Source organism: Seriola aureovittata, chromosome 7, assembly GCF_021018895.1.
Source record: "Seriola aureovittata isolate HTS-2021-v1 ecotype China chromosome 7, ASM2101889v1, whole genome shotgun sequence".
Lineage (NCBI taxonomy): Eukaryota > Metazoa > Chordata > Actinopteri > Carangiformes > Carangidae > Seriola > Seriola aureovittata.
In genome coordinates this window covers 24210066-24225019 of record NC_079370.1, presented here as the reverse complement: position 1 = coordinate 24225019, position 14954 = coordinate 24210066, and the positions used below count along the sequence as shown (strand labels likewise).

The 14954-nt window shown below is 40.4% G+C and overlaps 2 protein-coding genes across 2 annotated transcripts; both read left to right on the top strand.

Annotated features, from left to right (window-relative positions):
• Positions 1-589: 589 nt before the first annotated feature.
• On the top strand, positions 590-5289 carry LOC130172313 (uncharacterized). The gene is made up of 14 exons (XM_056380942.1): positions 590-690; positions 1090-1166; positions 1377-1449; positions 1711-1823; positions 1938-1963; positions 2335-2472; positions 2581-2690; positions 2800-2895; positions 2985-3068; positions 3161-3287; positions 3410-3515; positions 4288-4470; positions 4596-4670; positions 4779-5289. Exons 1-14 carry the CDS (start codon positions 663-665, stop codon positions 4860-4862), a joined length of 1320 nt encoding a protein of 439 aa, XP_056236917.1. The 5' UTR covers positions 590-662; the 3' UTR covers positions 4863-5289.
• Positions 5290-6790: 1501 nt separating this feature from the next.
• sqlea (squalene epoxidase a) lies at positions 6791-14856 on the top strand. Its single transcript, XM_056381881.1, has 11 exons — positions 6791-7292; positions 7653-7914; positions 9411-9588; positions 10151-10247; positions 10346-10459; positions 11046-11217; positions 11775-11870; positions 12339-12481; positions 12822-12918; positions 13033-13120; positions 13573-14856. Exons 1-11 carry the CDS (start codon positions 7014-7016, stop codon positions 13763-13765), a joined length of 1719 nt encoding a protein of 572 aa, XP_056237856.1. The 5' UTR covers positions 6791-7013; the 3' UTR covers positions 13766-14856.
• The last annotated feature ends 98 nt before the right edge of the window (positions 14857-14954 follow it).

Sequence of the window (14954 nt, the reverse complement as noted above, 5' to 3'; positions counted from 1 at the left end):
CTAACCAAAAGTATGAAGCCAAGATTTAAATACATACACAAACAAGAATTCAATATTTTGGGATATCTAATGTAACTGTATGTGGCATTGCATCCTCCCAATAATAAATGGAGTTCAAATCCACAAAATGATGGGGTGTCTAATTAACATGAGTAAGAATATCCATACTCCATATACATTAGAATATATGTGATGAAATATATAACACCAGCCTATATTCACATCACTTATACAGGGAATCTGTATTATTATAGAAGAAGAATATATACGCTATATATGTGTATCAGTAAAACTTAATTGATAAGTTATAAAAAAAATAATTTTTGCTGTATTTTGAAATATGTGTGTGTATGTGCATATATGTGACTTGTATTGGTTATAAGTGAGAGACATACATTACTCTGACGTACATATTAAGCCTATACCTGTGATTGCCATATGGTCATAAGTCCGATTGAACTTTAGTTTCCCTGTGAATGTTTGCACTAAACCTCAAACTGAAACGGTTCCAGCTGAACCAGTATATAACCGGTATCACTGTCCTGTTCTGAAGGGATTTAGTGACACCTTGTGGCTGAAGAGGGAACTGCACTCTTTGTTTTGGGAGGAAGGACGTGGACAAACTTGCAGCCTGTCAACAGGAACGTTGTTGCTCTGCAGAAATGGCAGCTCAGGAAGAATTCTTTGCGGGTAAATCACGTTATTTCAGTGCTCAAAACTGCTGCGTTCACTTTCTGCTGCGTGTGTGTGTGTGTGTGAGTGAGTGTGTATGTGTGTGTTGTGGACGTTAAATGTCCTGTTTGAGCAGAGAGCGGGGAACAGTGAAGGCCAAGTTATTCAAAAGTATGAGTTAGGTCTGTTTGCGCACACGTGTGTGTTACAGCAGGTGACACTGCAGCCACTGCTGTTTTACAAACAGTTACAACCCTGAATGTGTGTCAACAAAAGTTTTACAGTGATATTCTGCACTCTCCTATCCCCTGTAATGACATATGTTTATGTTGAATCGCTATAACTGCATATCCATATGTCACACTTGATGTTAGTGAAGCTTTTGTTTCAGTAAAAATTGCATAACCTGCTTCACAGGCTTTTCCAGGATCCCATATGTTCCCAGTACCGGGCCGGGAGATGTCATGTGTTTCAAACACTACAATGCAGAGGAGGTACGCGCACACACACACACACACACACACACACACACACACACACACACACACAACACACACACACACACACACACACACACACACACACGCACACAAAAGTTAGGATGATGTGCATGGTGTGGGGATATACTGTAACCCTGGTGATAGTGTGTTGTCACGTGTACTGAGTGAGGGAAGCTGGTCAGAGTTCAGTGTTCCTGTGTGCAGGTGCTGATGGGGAGGAAGATGGAGGACTGGCTGAGGTTCTCAGTCTGCTACTGGCACTCCTTCTGTGGGACTGGTACTGTAACAACTGACCCACCTCTCACATTAATGATCCGTCATCAAACAGTCTGTGGCAGTGGCTCAAATGTTACTTTCATATTCAGGCTTTGTTTAATACAGGCTCCAATAAACACTTGCAACTGTTCTCTGAGCCTTTAAAAGATCTTTATAATCTGTCTTTATACCTTATTTTAAACAGATATAATCATTTGTTTAACTTGAGGTTGCCAGATGTTATTTCTTTATTTTTTATTATTATAATTATCATTTTTCTTAGGTGCTGATCCTTTTGGGTTTCAGACACTCCACCGGCCCTGGAATGAAGGGACTCCCATGGAATCAGCCAAGAGGCGACTCTGTGCTGCTTTTGAGTTTTTCACCAAGCTTGGCGTGAGGGAGTTCACCTGATTTTAATAATTATAAGTTACTTTTACACATAGCCAATCAATGCAGAATGAACATTAATGTATTTATTTCCTTTGTGACCTCTACTTGTTTTCACAGGTTAAATATTACACATTTCACGACAGGTAACTGAGCAGAAGTTTTGTTTTTTCTTTCATCACAGGTCATTTATTTCTGTAGGTCTACTGTCTAATTTTAAGAGAGTAGTGTAGAAAATAATTGTCTTGAGTAATCAAACTACATATTCTTGATGGTTTAAATCAGATAAATAATCCCCCTAGTGCCAGGAGGCTGTTTTATTAGTGTAATACTGGAATAAAAATCTATTTTAGGGCATAAAACCTTGATTGTTAAACCCTGCTTCCTCCACCTCTCTTGTACTATGTGTTGATGGATCTGCATTTAAAAGTAGTTAAAAGCAACAAAATCTAATGAAGACAGGTTTGATTAGACATTGTTCTGTACGAAGCCCAAAGCTGTCCACTGTTTCCCACAGAGACATGGCCCCTGAGGGCTCCACACTGCAGGAGTCCAACATGAATCTGGATGAAATAACAGACCTGGCGCTCCAGCTGCAGAGCCGGACCGGAGTCAAGGTGCTCTGGGTCACCTGCAACCTCTTTGCCCACCCGAGGTGGATATTTTACACGGATCTTTAGGAAACCTTCTTCTGTCTTTCTTCCTCTGTGCTGTGTTTTAGCGTCATTATACGGACATTTCATGTGTAAACTTTATGTCACAGGTACATGAATGGTGCAGCCACCAACCCCGACTGTCATGTTCTGGCCTACGCTGGTGCTCAGGTCAAGAAGGGACTGGATATTGCAAAGAAGCTGGGTGCTGAAAATTTTGGTATGAGGGACTTGATGGTGTTATTTTGTCTAGATGTAAAATATCAATATGTGTCCTCACTGTAATCAATCAATCAATCAATCAATCAATCAATCATTTGTCTTCTCAGTGTTTTGGGGAGGAAGAGAAGGTTTTCTTTCCATCCATAATACAGATGTTGCTGCTGAGCTGAAGCACATGGCCAGCTTCTTCAAAATGGCTGTTGGTAAGTGGAATGAATTATGAATCTGGGTTTCGGTCAGTCTGGTGTTATGAGTAACAGTCTCAGTTTCATATGTGTATATTTGTCATCAGAGTACAAAGAGAAAATTGGGTTAAAGTGCCAGTTTCTGATTGAGCCAAAGCCTAAGGAGCCCTGCAAACACCAGTATGATTATGGTGAGGACCCTTAAACACAAATTTAAACAAAGCAGATCTGCTATTTGATCTCACTGTTTCACAGTTTTATACTTCATTGTTTCCTTTAACAGATGCTATGAGTGTTATAGGATTCCTTAAGCATTATGGCCTGGAGAGTCACTTCAAGTTGAACATTGAGCCCAACCACACCACCCTGGCAGGACACTCCTACGAACATGATATTGTCATGGCCTCTGCGTGAGACACCTTACCTGCTGACAGAATTTTAACTTAATGTCAATCAGCATCTGTATCACCATGACAGCTTTACCTTGACATATGCTAAATGTTCCGTGTCATCCTCGCCTGCTGGTGGAAAGGTTTGGCATGCTGGGCTCGGTCGACTCGAACACCGGCTCTCCTGACCTGGGGTGGGACACAGATCAGTTCCCCATGGACATCAGGAACACCACCTTGGTCATGAAGGTGAGCTTTGATTTGGAACAGGAATTTATTGCTGAAGATGGATGTGCCTGAAGGTGACTTTGTCCAAAGACTTTTAGATAAAGATAAAAAAAAAAATTAGCTTTTGCTAACATTTGTAATTGATTGGTTAGACGAAACATTTGGTTAAAGCAGTATAAAATTTTCTTTTATAACAGTTCTCTATTTAGCATTTCTTTGAAGTCGTGTCTCTGGCTACAGTTAGATTCAGTCCAAAATTCACTCTTTCTGCTTTGGTCTCCACCAGCTCTTAAGATAAATATATGACTTATTAGCAGCTAAATGCTCCACTATGTTCACCAACCATAACTTTGTCTGTCTGGGGAGATTACAGCAGATTTATCTGAGCTTATTTCATTGAAAACAGCTGCTCAGTAAACAAGATTAATAAGAGGAGCAGAAAAACCCAGAAAAAAAAACAAAAAACATAAACAAACAAAAATGAGCTAAAGAGGCTAAAAAACTCTGAGGGGAAATGCAGAATTGATGATAATCCTCTGTTTGTTTTTATATGCGACTCCTTTCACATTACACTTTATCATTTGATCCACTGTAAATAAAAATTACTGATTGGTGCAGTTTTAATCTTCGTATAATCGTATATTACACTACTCCCTGGTTTATAAATGATAACACAGATTAGCATCTTTTGTAAATATATGTTAGACTTTTGGAATAAATGCTTTGGCTCGCTCCAGTAGTACTGCATCAACTGTTCAAGATCAGTTATCCCTCAGTGCCTCATCTTTTCCAGACCGTCGTTGAACAGGGTGGTCTGCAGCCTGGAGGCCTGAACTTTGATGCTAAGGTGCGCAGAGAGTCCACAGACCTGGAAGACCTGTTCATAGCTCACATCGGAGCCATGGACGCCTTCGCAAGAGGACTGAGGAATGCTGTACGCATCATTGAGGACGGGATTATCACCGGTATGGTGAAGGTACGTCTATGTGTTTGTGTATGTATGTGCAGCAAGAGAGTAAATCATAATCTTCATGAAAAATATGATTAGGAAACATGGTACGTTCTGTTTTATGTGTAACTGGTTATGTCTGATTTTAACAGGAGCGATACTCAAGCTTCAGTCATGGTCTTGGACGGAAAGTGGAGGATGGTTCTGCCTCCTTAGAGGAAATGGAGGTAAGACTCCACTTGAGCTCCTCAGTGGGATTTGCTTGTTGAGCTACTGATTAAATGAGGATGAAAAGAGGATGATCCCAAATTAAAAAATTCTGTTTATCATTTCAGGCCTTCATCAGGGAGAACGGTGAACCCAAAGTCACATCAGGGAAGCAAGAAAAGTATGAATCCATCTTTAATCACTACATATAATAAAAATGTTACCTCCCTGTGTCTGTAGATGGAGGCTGTTGACATTAAATAGAAGCTGTTCTACTTTGGTGCTGGTGATGAAACACTGGTGAGCAGATCCAACACACTGCTACACATGTAGAGCACTTTATTAATCCCAGTGGGATAAATAATTACTGCACCGCATAACTGCAGTTGTTTCACTAAACAAGAAAGTGTAATTCCAGATGTGAACACTGTGAGCAGAGCTGAAATGTTTCAGTATCATACAGACTGAGTATTGGACTAATTCACTCATTCATTAACATGTTTTAAATATTGTATGCGTGTCATTGTGTATCACTAGTGCTATACAAATGTCACCTGGTTTGATCTAACAATGTTGTATTCATCTTAGCTGATGACTGATGAGGAAGCATAACTATGTAATAAAGAAATTCACAATAAACTTGTCATGTGTTGTATCTCAATTTAAATCTAGACAATTGAATCACATCAAGAGTCAGAAACATGTTTTTTTAATTGTCTTTCATACTTTATTGCATGAGAACAAAATGTGTAATACTGATATTACATCATATCTGCAATTTTATAATATTTTGTCACATTTTTGCTTTAACGAAAACCCACAAAAAAGAAAACCTTTTTATGTGAACTTACTTAAACTTTAACTTAATTTGAAAAATACGTTATTTTTAATGGATAAAAAACAAATAATTATTTATGAACAAAATTATTCCATTACATTTCCTACCTCTCAAGGTTGAGCTGTCTATTATGGCATTCCTATTTCTGTCCAAGTCTAATATACTTATCAGTATTATGTAACAAGTGTGGCCCCATAATCAAATCATTTACTTCATGTTGATTTGTAGTTCTGTAGGTTGTTCTTTCCACCCACTGAAATGAAGGTGGGGTACTTCCTATCATTAGTTGTTTCCTAGCTGCAATTCTTATTATTCTATATGTGGTAGATAGTTTTCTCTTACTACAATTATGTGAAGTGATTTATCTAAAAAAGTTTTTGGTTTAACTGCTTGTTTAGTTCTAAATGTTTTCATAATTAAAGTTATAAGCGATTGCCAGTAGGTTTTTAGCTCTGGGAAGAAAAATAAAATGTGGTTGGGTTACATTCTTTTCACCACAGCTTCTCCATCTGTCATATGTGATTAATCTGACAGACGTTGTTTGTGTTGTGGGACCTGATAAATAATCTTTACATGACAACTATTTCCAGTATTTGAAGTTGGCTGTTCATATCCAAAGACATTTGACACAGTCTGTTGACTTTTCCAAACAAAAGCTTTATTTTACCACTGGGCACTGGTAAGAGCTGTCACTCTGCCTCTTTTTCTGGGTACCATGAATATCGCCTGTGTGATTCAGATGTATTGTTCAGAATATAAACGTGAACGTGCCATTTTTTCCCTGTTTCTTCTGATACAAGTAGAGACTGTCTATTTGGAAGCACAATATTTATTGCTAAAATGTGTATTTTTGTGATGTGTTTTGTATAATTAGTAAGATTTGTTTTTAGTATCCCCACTTCTGTTGCTATGGTAACAGCTTTCAATCTCTGCTTAGGCAACGATATTTGACCTGCAGCCAAAACGATGGTCCTGGTTTACACCTCAGAGTGATTTATCCTGTCAAACATGACCCATCTCTGCTCCGGGTGCCCCTCTCACCCAGCCTCTGCTCTGTCAAATAGATGAGACGCTCACCTTTCCACTGACATCACATCATACTACCAGCCTGCTGTCCCGCTGTCCAATCAGCGGCTGAGGGGAGGCCCATCATCGGCAAGGCTGTCCAGTCAGCGGATAGCGTGAGCTCTGCTCACCGTCGCGTCACTCCTGATTGGACGGTTGAGCTGTGGAGGAGGCGGGACGCGAAGCCACCGAATCCGAAGTAGTCCGTGTTTCTCATTAGCATAAATTATTCAGCAGCATCCCTCCGACTGTCTGTGAACACATTATCATGACTTACAAAGGTAATAGTTTGTTTTGGGTTGGCTGACTTAATTTTTTGGAGCAACTGAGAAACAATGAAGAATCATTTATAATTGTTTCTTTCTACGTGGTGATTTTTTTTAACAGCCTAAAGAAAACCTGTTTCTCAGCCTTACTCTTTCACCATTACTATCATTTAGATTTTTTAAATTCCAAAAACATGTGGACTTTTTTGGGAATAGCGAGCTTCACATATCTTTACAAAAAATCGGAGGTAGTTTTGACTTTTGCTCACAAAGAGCTGGCGATGACCGCAGCCTTATTCCTCACAGTTGGGCTGCTGCTCTCTTATATCAGGTATTTTCATGGGCATAAGCTCAGACTCTCTCAGGTGTTACATTTGCCTCTGAGCCTCCTGTCTTTAGTCCCTGTTATCAACCACTTAATCCCTCAAACTTCAACACAGAGGAGCGAGAGAGCGGAGAACAACTGCACAAAGGTAAGAGAATTCATATGGATTCATGTTGGTTTTGTGAACAAAGGAAGATACAGAGAGATAATAGAAAGAAAGCATGACTAGTTTTCCATTCAATTTGAGTCTTTTATTATTTTCTTTCAGCTGTTTTAATTTTTTGTAATGAAAATCTTTCTCAAAATTAGTTTTCTTAAGTTTTATTCAAGCATCTCTGAGCTAAAGACAAGTGCGGCAAATATCCATGTGTGTTTATATATTCAAAGACTGCAGCTGAAATCAGAGGAACACGGCTGATTATTTGATGAAGTGTAAAAAAAAAAAAAGTACATTTCAGTTCAGTTTGGGCTTTACACTGTGTGTGATGAGGTTCTCATTGTTTATCAGCGTCGGAGAACGAGGAAAAGAGTCGATGCCGACACCTCTGCCAGAGACAGTGCCTCCGCCAGCAGCTCCTCTGTGGCCCCGGACGAGCCAGATGTGGTGATAGTTGGGGCCGGGGTCCTGGGCTCAGCGATGGCAGCTGTCCTGGCCCGGGACGGGAGGAGGGTAGTTGTGGTGGAGAGGGACCTGAAGGAGCCTGACAGGATAGTCGGGGAGCTGCTGCAGCCGGGAGGATACAGGGCTCTGAAAGAGCTCGGGCTGGAAGGTCAGTGACAGAAGCTCCTGTGAATCTACTCTGTGATCATGGTGCTCTGTCTCATTGCAAGCTGTTTTTTGCATTTGTTGTCAAAGAGGTTAAAGGTCCTAAAAACCAACTATCTCTATAGCTTCTTACTAGAGCGATGGGGTCCAACATGAACGTATGATTACGGTTGTTTCACAGTGTTTTGTCTGTGCTGTGCTGTTCACCGGTTTGAAGTGGGCAGGGCTCAGTTGGAAAAGGTGATGTTACGTTTCTCTCTGCACCAATTGGATTAGAAATATCTGAGTCAGAATCTGGTGACAGTTTGTTGTGTGTTGTTTTGTCTGATGATAATGATAATAATGTATAGAGCAGTTTTCAGAGTTTTCCACATCACAAAGTGCTTGACAAAGGCAACAAAATAAACTAGACAAGAAAATCAATAGGTTGCAGTTAAAAAACAGATAAAGCAATCAAGTGTATAAAAACCAATATGGAGTAATTTTAAGAGAAATAAAAACACAGCTCTCCGATAAACTTATGTTTTAACAAGGGTTTTAAAGGACCTCACAGACTCAGATGTTTTTTTTTTCTGAACTTTTTTTCTGAACTGACTCTGATTGCTGTTTATTCAGTTTGTTCAAATATGGAATGTGTTCAGGAAATAACTAAGATTTCTCACATGCTTCTATTAATCTATACGTATACTGCATGCTGATCAGTGTGGTCACAGAAATTCAGTGTAAGATGATAGCTTTTACTCTGAGTCACCTCATTAAAAGTATTAGCGTTCTGCATAGATCATACTCAAGTTCTAATAACAAATCTCCGCTGGAACTGAGAAAACCTGGTACTTTATTTGTAAATCATCCAAAGAACAAATTGATCCAGTCTGACCGAAAATGTAAACTGCTCATTCATCACGGTGAGAAGATAATTTATGTCAGTGTGTCGCACAAAGAAAGAATAACCTAAATATTTCCAAAATGATAATGTGTCTGTGATTATCTGTGACGTTACAGTGACCACATCACACAAAAAATCTCTCTTTAATTCACAATTGAATTAATTGATAAATCTTTGTTTTAAATTCAGGTCGAGATGCTAAAGGTTTGAAATATATGAATTATTACAGGATGAATTTTAGGGAAAATGTGTATAAAAGGAGGTAAAAGAGCAAAATACATCTAGAACATTTCAATTTGATGTAATGGTGCAGCCATAAAACGTGTAGTCTTAGGTTTGAATATTAAAATGTCAATGAGCAGTTGGAACAGGATGATACAGAATATTTGTGTGGAAAAGAAGGTTAAAGGTTAAAAACTGTATGTTGAGGGGTAAATCTGCTCACTTTCATTGGTCTTACCTCTGTGAAACTCATTTCAACAGCTGAACAGTCAAACTTCTCTCCATGTCATCTGCATTCACTCACGCAGATGCTGTATGTAAGCAACAGCAGACTGCATGAATAATGAGTGTGTGCTGTGAAACCGTAACCTGTTGCGCGTGTTTGGCCTCAGGTTCAGTGGAGGGTCTGGATGCCCATCTGGTGAACGGCTACGTGATCCATGACATGGAGAGCAGCACAGAGGTGGAGATCCCCTACCCTCAGGAGGAGACCAGCATCCAGTGTGGTCGCGCTTTCCATCACGGTCGATTCATCATGGGCCTGAGGAGAGCCGCCCTGGCCGAGCCAAAGTGAGCAGAGTCAAGAAAAGAGGAGTTCGTGTGCCAAGTGGCTAATGAGATGACATTGTTTCTGACAGCACTGAGGGGTTGGAAGGAACAGCGGTATCATTTAAAATCTGCTGGCTGCCTCCTGCCTTGTCCTTAAATGTCCCTGATTTGTTCTGCTCTATAAAGCCAAGTGACATGACTCGTTAGACAAAGAAAATCCTAACTCAAGAGCCACTGACTGGCTTTTTCTGGAGGTTTCAACTGCTCCTTTAATCATAATCTCAGCCCTGTAAAAAACTGCAAAGCAGATGCTGAGTTAAGAAACTGCTATTGTCCATCATGCTTTGTGTAAGGTAGTTTAATAGTGTTATTTTAATGTATCAGTGGCTGGTTAAATTTACTTTAAGACAACATTTTTTTTTTAAAGAAAAGTCAATGATGGTTCACTGATAAGCCCTTAATATTATGTAATAGTATTTGCTTAACCATCAGAATTTACCATTTCCACCCTATGGGGAACATTTACTCTCTTCATGTTGCCCGTGCACGCTGAAGTGTCTGACTGTCTCATTGCGCCCCCCAGTGTCACATTCGTAGAAGGCACCGTGAGCAGTTTGCAGGAGGAGGGCGGCTGCGTAACAGGCGTCCAGTACAAGGAGAAAGAGACTGGAGACATCAAGGTAAAGACAGGAAACTCTGCAGCACATGTTCTCTCAGCTCATGCACGGAAATTCTGTGTCTAACGCATAAAGTGTGTGACGACTGTGTGAACCTGCAGGAAATCCACGCAGGACTGACCGTGGTGGCCGACGGCTGTTTCTCCAAATTCAGAAAGAGCCTCGTCTCAGGGAAAGCTCACATCTCCTCTCACTTTGTTGGATGCCTCATGAAGGTACCTGTTTGACTGCTGCCACGAACACCACACTGAATAAACTGAGACTGAAACGAATCCTGTCAAACATAAACAGTTAACTGGCAACTATTTTGAGGAAAATTGATTGTTTCAGTAATTTTTCAAGAAAATGTCTAGTTTCAGATTTTCAAATGTGAGAATTTCCTGTTTTTCTTTTTGTCATTTATGAGAGTAAATTGATATTTTTTGGCTTTTGGACTGTTGCTTGGAGAAAACAAATAATACAAAGATGCCACATTGGTCTCTTGAAAACTGTAACAGTCATTTTTCACTATTTTCTGACATTTTATAAACAAAGAACTGATAACATGAGAGAATAGCTGGCAGATTTATTGATTATGAAAATAGTTTTGCAACCCCTAAACTGCTCAACTTTCACTATAAATTACTATATTCCAATTGATTTGGGCAAAATGTGTGCAGACATTACAAATGAGCCTTTACCAATTTTAAATACGACTAAGAGTGAAATGCAAAGCCACGATGTACGTGCAACCCACTAAATCACTATGTTAAATAAACTAAAACCAGGACAACACTGAGTTACCATCATGCTTCTTCCCAGGACTGTCCCCAGTTTAAAGCCAACCACGCTGAGCTGGTGCTGGCTAACCCAAGCCCGGTGCTCATCTACCAGATCTCCTCCTCACACACCAGAGTGCTGGTGGACATCAGGGGCGAGATGCCACGCAACCTCACAGAGTACATGGCCGAGAAGATATACCCACAGCTACCAGGTACAGGAGGGATGTCATGCAACTTCGTCTTGAAAACGTCCCTGAGCTTTTATTCTTATATAATTATCTCTCATATAAAATGTTCTTGGCTTTGAGTAGAGTGATGAGTGGTCACAGGATGTAATGAGGTTATTTGAAAATCTTCTTCTTGGAATAATTTTTGCTTTTCACAACTTTTTATGAAGCATTGATGCCAGAAGTAGGAATCAATGACCCTGAATATATCCAGACTGCTGCCTGTGCTGGCGTCTGTGCCGCTAAGGAAGCTGCAGTTGAAGGGTCTGACATTCATGGTGCGCTCTGCTATTCAGCTGAAATATCAAAGCCACATTATCAAAGCGCCAGCTCCGGTAACCTTCGCAGAGGTCCAGCTGAAACGGCGTCAGCGGAGTCGGTCACATTGATACATTGATAACTGTACATTCAGACACCAAAAGAAAAATAGGCTTTTTTTTTTTCTTCCTGTGCATGTGCCCAGCATGCACCTTTTGGTTTTCATCCACAGAGCCGGCTAAGTGATCGACCACCTGTGCTCTCGCTTTCTCTCCTTCCTCCAGAGCATTTAAAGGAGCCTTTCATGGAGGCGCTACAGAACGATCGACTCAGATCCATGCCTGCCAGCTTCCTCCCTCCCTCCCCTGTCAATAAGCCAGGTACTGAAGTGTTATCGACTGTGCTGCTGTTTAAGATGGCCAGAGGGAACGTATTGAACTGATTTCTGCATGTGTACGGTATAATGCATGTTTTTGAAAGGAGTGCATCACTTTGGACATCGCTATATGATAAAGGATTCCCTGGTTGTCGACTAAATTGCAATTGAAACTAAATTAATAGTATTTAGCTTTATGGATAAATTCAAAAATACATGTTTTTAAACTGACGCTCACATTTAAGAGAATAGTTCAGTTTTGCAAATACTCTTATTGGCTTTCCTGCCACTATTTAGATGAGAAGATCAAGACCATTCTCATATCTGTATGGTTAATGTGAAGCTACTGCCGGCAGCTGGTTAGCGTAGCTCGTGGGAACAGCACAGTTTGGCTCTGTCAAAAAGGCATTTTATTAACAACTGGTGGTGCATATTGGGTTTGCGAGACAAAACAGCGCTCTGTCGTTTGCAGGCGTGCTTCTCCTGGGTGATGCATACAACATGAGGCATCCTCTGACGGGAGGAGGGATGAGTGTTGCTCTCAACGACGTTCGCATCTGGAGGAGTCTGCTGAAGAACATTCCAGATCTGTACGAAGACGGAGCCATGCTGCAGGTGAACGCAGGAACAACCTGACCCCCTGAATTATTCAGTGCCCCCCCCCACCCCTCCAAAAAAAAAAAAAAAAAAAACTTGTCAGGATTAGAAAACCTATGACAGCATTCAAATGACACTGTAATGTATGAAATGTATCTAAAAAAAGGCCTGTGTACAGATCCTGCAGAGGAGAGGCCTTTAATCTTTCTGCTTCTTGTGTATGAAAGCAAGTAGAAGCTATATTTGGAGCCTGTGCTGCATCACCTTTGCCTCGTCCTGTTATTCCCTCAGCTGTATGTGAGGGGCGGCAGACCAGTGTGCAATATTAAACTCTGCCGTTTTTTCTTCTCCTCAATAGGCAAAGAAAAAATTCCACTGGGAACGCAAGTCATCACATTCCTTTGTAGTGAATGTGTTGGCCCAGGCCCTGTATGAGCTTTTTGCAGCCACCGACAGTGAGTCCCTGCTGCCTCTGCGTCATGATTATTATTATTTTGCTTTGTATAAACTGCAGATAATGGTCGTTTTGATTCCCATCGTATTCATGTGGTTGTTTTTTTGTTGACTAGATTCTCTTCATGAGCTGAGAAAAGCCTGTTTCCAGTATTTCAAGCTGGGTGGAGAGTGCATTGCTGGACCTATTGGACTTCTCTCAGTGTAAGCATTGAATAACATCGTCCACTATAACAGGATAGAAAGCGTATGACATGATGGAAAGGTGGTCTTCGATTAAAGGAATAGTTTGACATTTTGGGAAATGTCACCTTTTTGCTTTTCTTGCCAAGAGTTAGATGTGATCAATACCACTTTCATATCCGTTCAGTATAGGGCTACAGCCAGCAGCAAGCCAGTTCAGTGTGGAATAAAGAAAGAGGTAAAACTAGCATGAGCTTAAGCTAACTAGTTACATCTTGTTTGTTTAGTCCTAATTAAAGCCTAAGCCTTAATGGTGCTAAGCTAAGTCTTAGTCTTGTCACCTCACATGGCAAGACAGCAAATAAGCACATTTCCCAAAATGTGAAACTATTACTTTAGATACAAGATAAACTACAAGTGAGTCTCTATTTTGATATTGAATGAATAACATCATTATTTTTTTTTTTTACCAGGTTGACACCTAAACCCATGACCCTTATTGGACACTTCTTTGCTGTGGCGCTGTACGCAATCTACTTCAACTTCAAGTCCGAGTCCTGGAGCACCAAACCTCGAGCTTTATTTAAGAGTGGAGCCATCCTGTACCGAGCCTGCACCGTCATGCTTCCACTTATCTACTCTGAACTCAAGTACTTAGTGTACTAAAGAGCGCAACACCTGGACTCAGACAGACCCGATCCCAAAGTCAGGTCTTAACAACTCTGGCTTAGTTGGACAAAACTTGCAAAAAGCTGGTATTTGACAGTTCTTTCTATGTTTGCCTTCCTGCTGCCGTCTTAAACAATGATTTTGCTACTGAGGGTTTTCTACAATTCGCCCCTGCTACTGCAGATGTCATTATCTTAATGTCCTACTTCATGCCTTGTTCCAGTTTGGACATATCATGCAACAACGCCATATTGTGCAATTAGCAGGGTTTGTGCCCACCCACAGCCTGTCCTATATGCTATAGGATTGCAACATACTGTATATTAGCTCACACCATGAATTAGACTGAATATTCAATACTGTGGAACTATTCCTGCCAAACAGAATACCATGTGGAACATGGCATCTCGATCTGCTTTTTTGCTGTATATTTTCTTGTTGAGCTGATTTAGCCTGTATTTGATATGGGAAATCCATCATTAATGATGATATATTTTTAATACAAGAATGCCTAATTATAAATCTGAAGCACTGATGATGGGAGAATATTAAACAGCAGCTGTTTACATTGTATTTCCAACAAAAATCACACTTTCCCAGGATATTTCCAGCCTTATTTTGTTGAGCAGGAAGTCATCAGTACTTTTTGTTCAAGTAACGCACATTATTTTCTTGTAATGACTGTTTCCTGCCTTCCTAAGACTGTTGCTCTTTACATACTGTGATAAGAGACATTTTGGTTTCTACACTCTGAGTCTGAAACCTGCTGACAGTGCAGCTAAATGTGACAAACCCATCATCAGAGAACCCAACAAGGATCTCTGTGCTGTGTTAGTGCTGCTGGATGTCAGTAAACACCTGATGCAGCATGTCGCCCGGGGGAAGTTTGGCTTTGACCAGGAGCTGAGACAGAAGGAACGATGCTAACCTCAGGACCAAGTCAGCGGATGACGCTCAGGTGTTGTTTCACCTGAGCTGACAGAGACACGGAGCTCCTGAAGTGAAGTTCACCACAGCTGCACTGTCGTGTTTACCTGTGCCTGTGTTGGGCTTGATCAGCCATTAAATAAATCACACACCACATAAGATTCATGGTTTAGTTTTCTGTTTTTACAGACTTCTCTGGTTAATTTGTATAATTTTCATCTTTCATTATTAAATGTATTAAGATTGTTAATATTAAACA

Excerpts from the sequence above, each read along its gene's own strand:
- LOC130172313 (XM_056380942.1), top strand. The coding sequence starts at position 663 with ATGGCAGCTCAGGAAGAATTCTTTGCGG. Across the intron at positions 2,691-2,799 it reads GCTGGGTGCTGAAAATTTTG|TGTTTTGGGGAGGAAGAGAA; the intron begins GTATGAGGGACT and ends TTGTCTTCTCAG. Across the intron at positions 4,471-4,595 it reads TTATCACCGGTATGGTGAAG|GAGCGATACTCAAGCTTCAG; the intron begins GTACGTCTATGT and ends TGATTTTAACAG.
- sqlea (XM_056381881.1), top strand. The coding sequence starts at position 7,014 with ATGTGGACTTTTTTGGGAATAGCGAGCTTCACATATCTTTACAAAAAA. Across the intron at positions 7,915-9,410 it reads GAAAGAGCTCGGGCTGGAAG|GTTCAGTGGAGGGTCTGGAT; the intron begins GTCAGTGACAGA and ends GTTTGGCCTCAG. Across the intron at positions 12,919-13,032 it reads GCTTTTTGCAGCCACCGACA|ATTCTCTTCATGAGCTGAGA; the intron begins GTGAGTCCCTGC and ends TTTGTTGACTAG.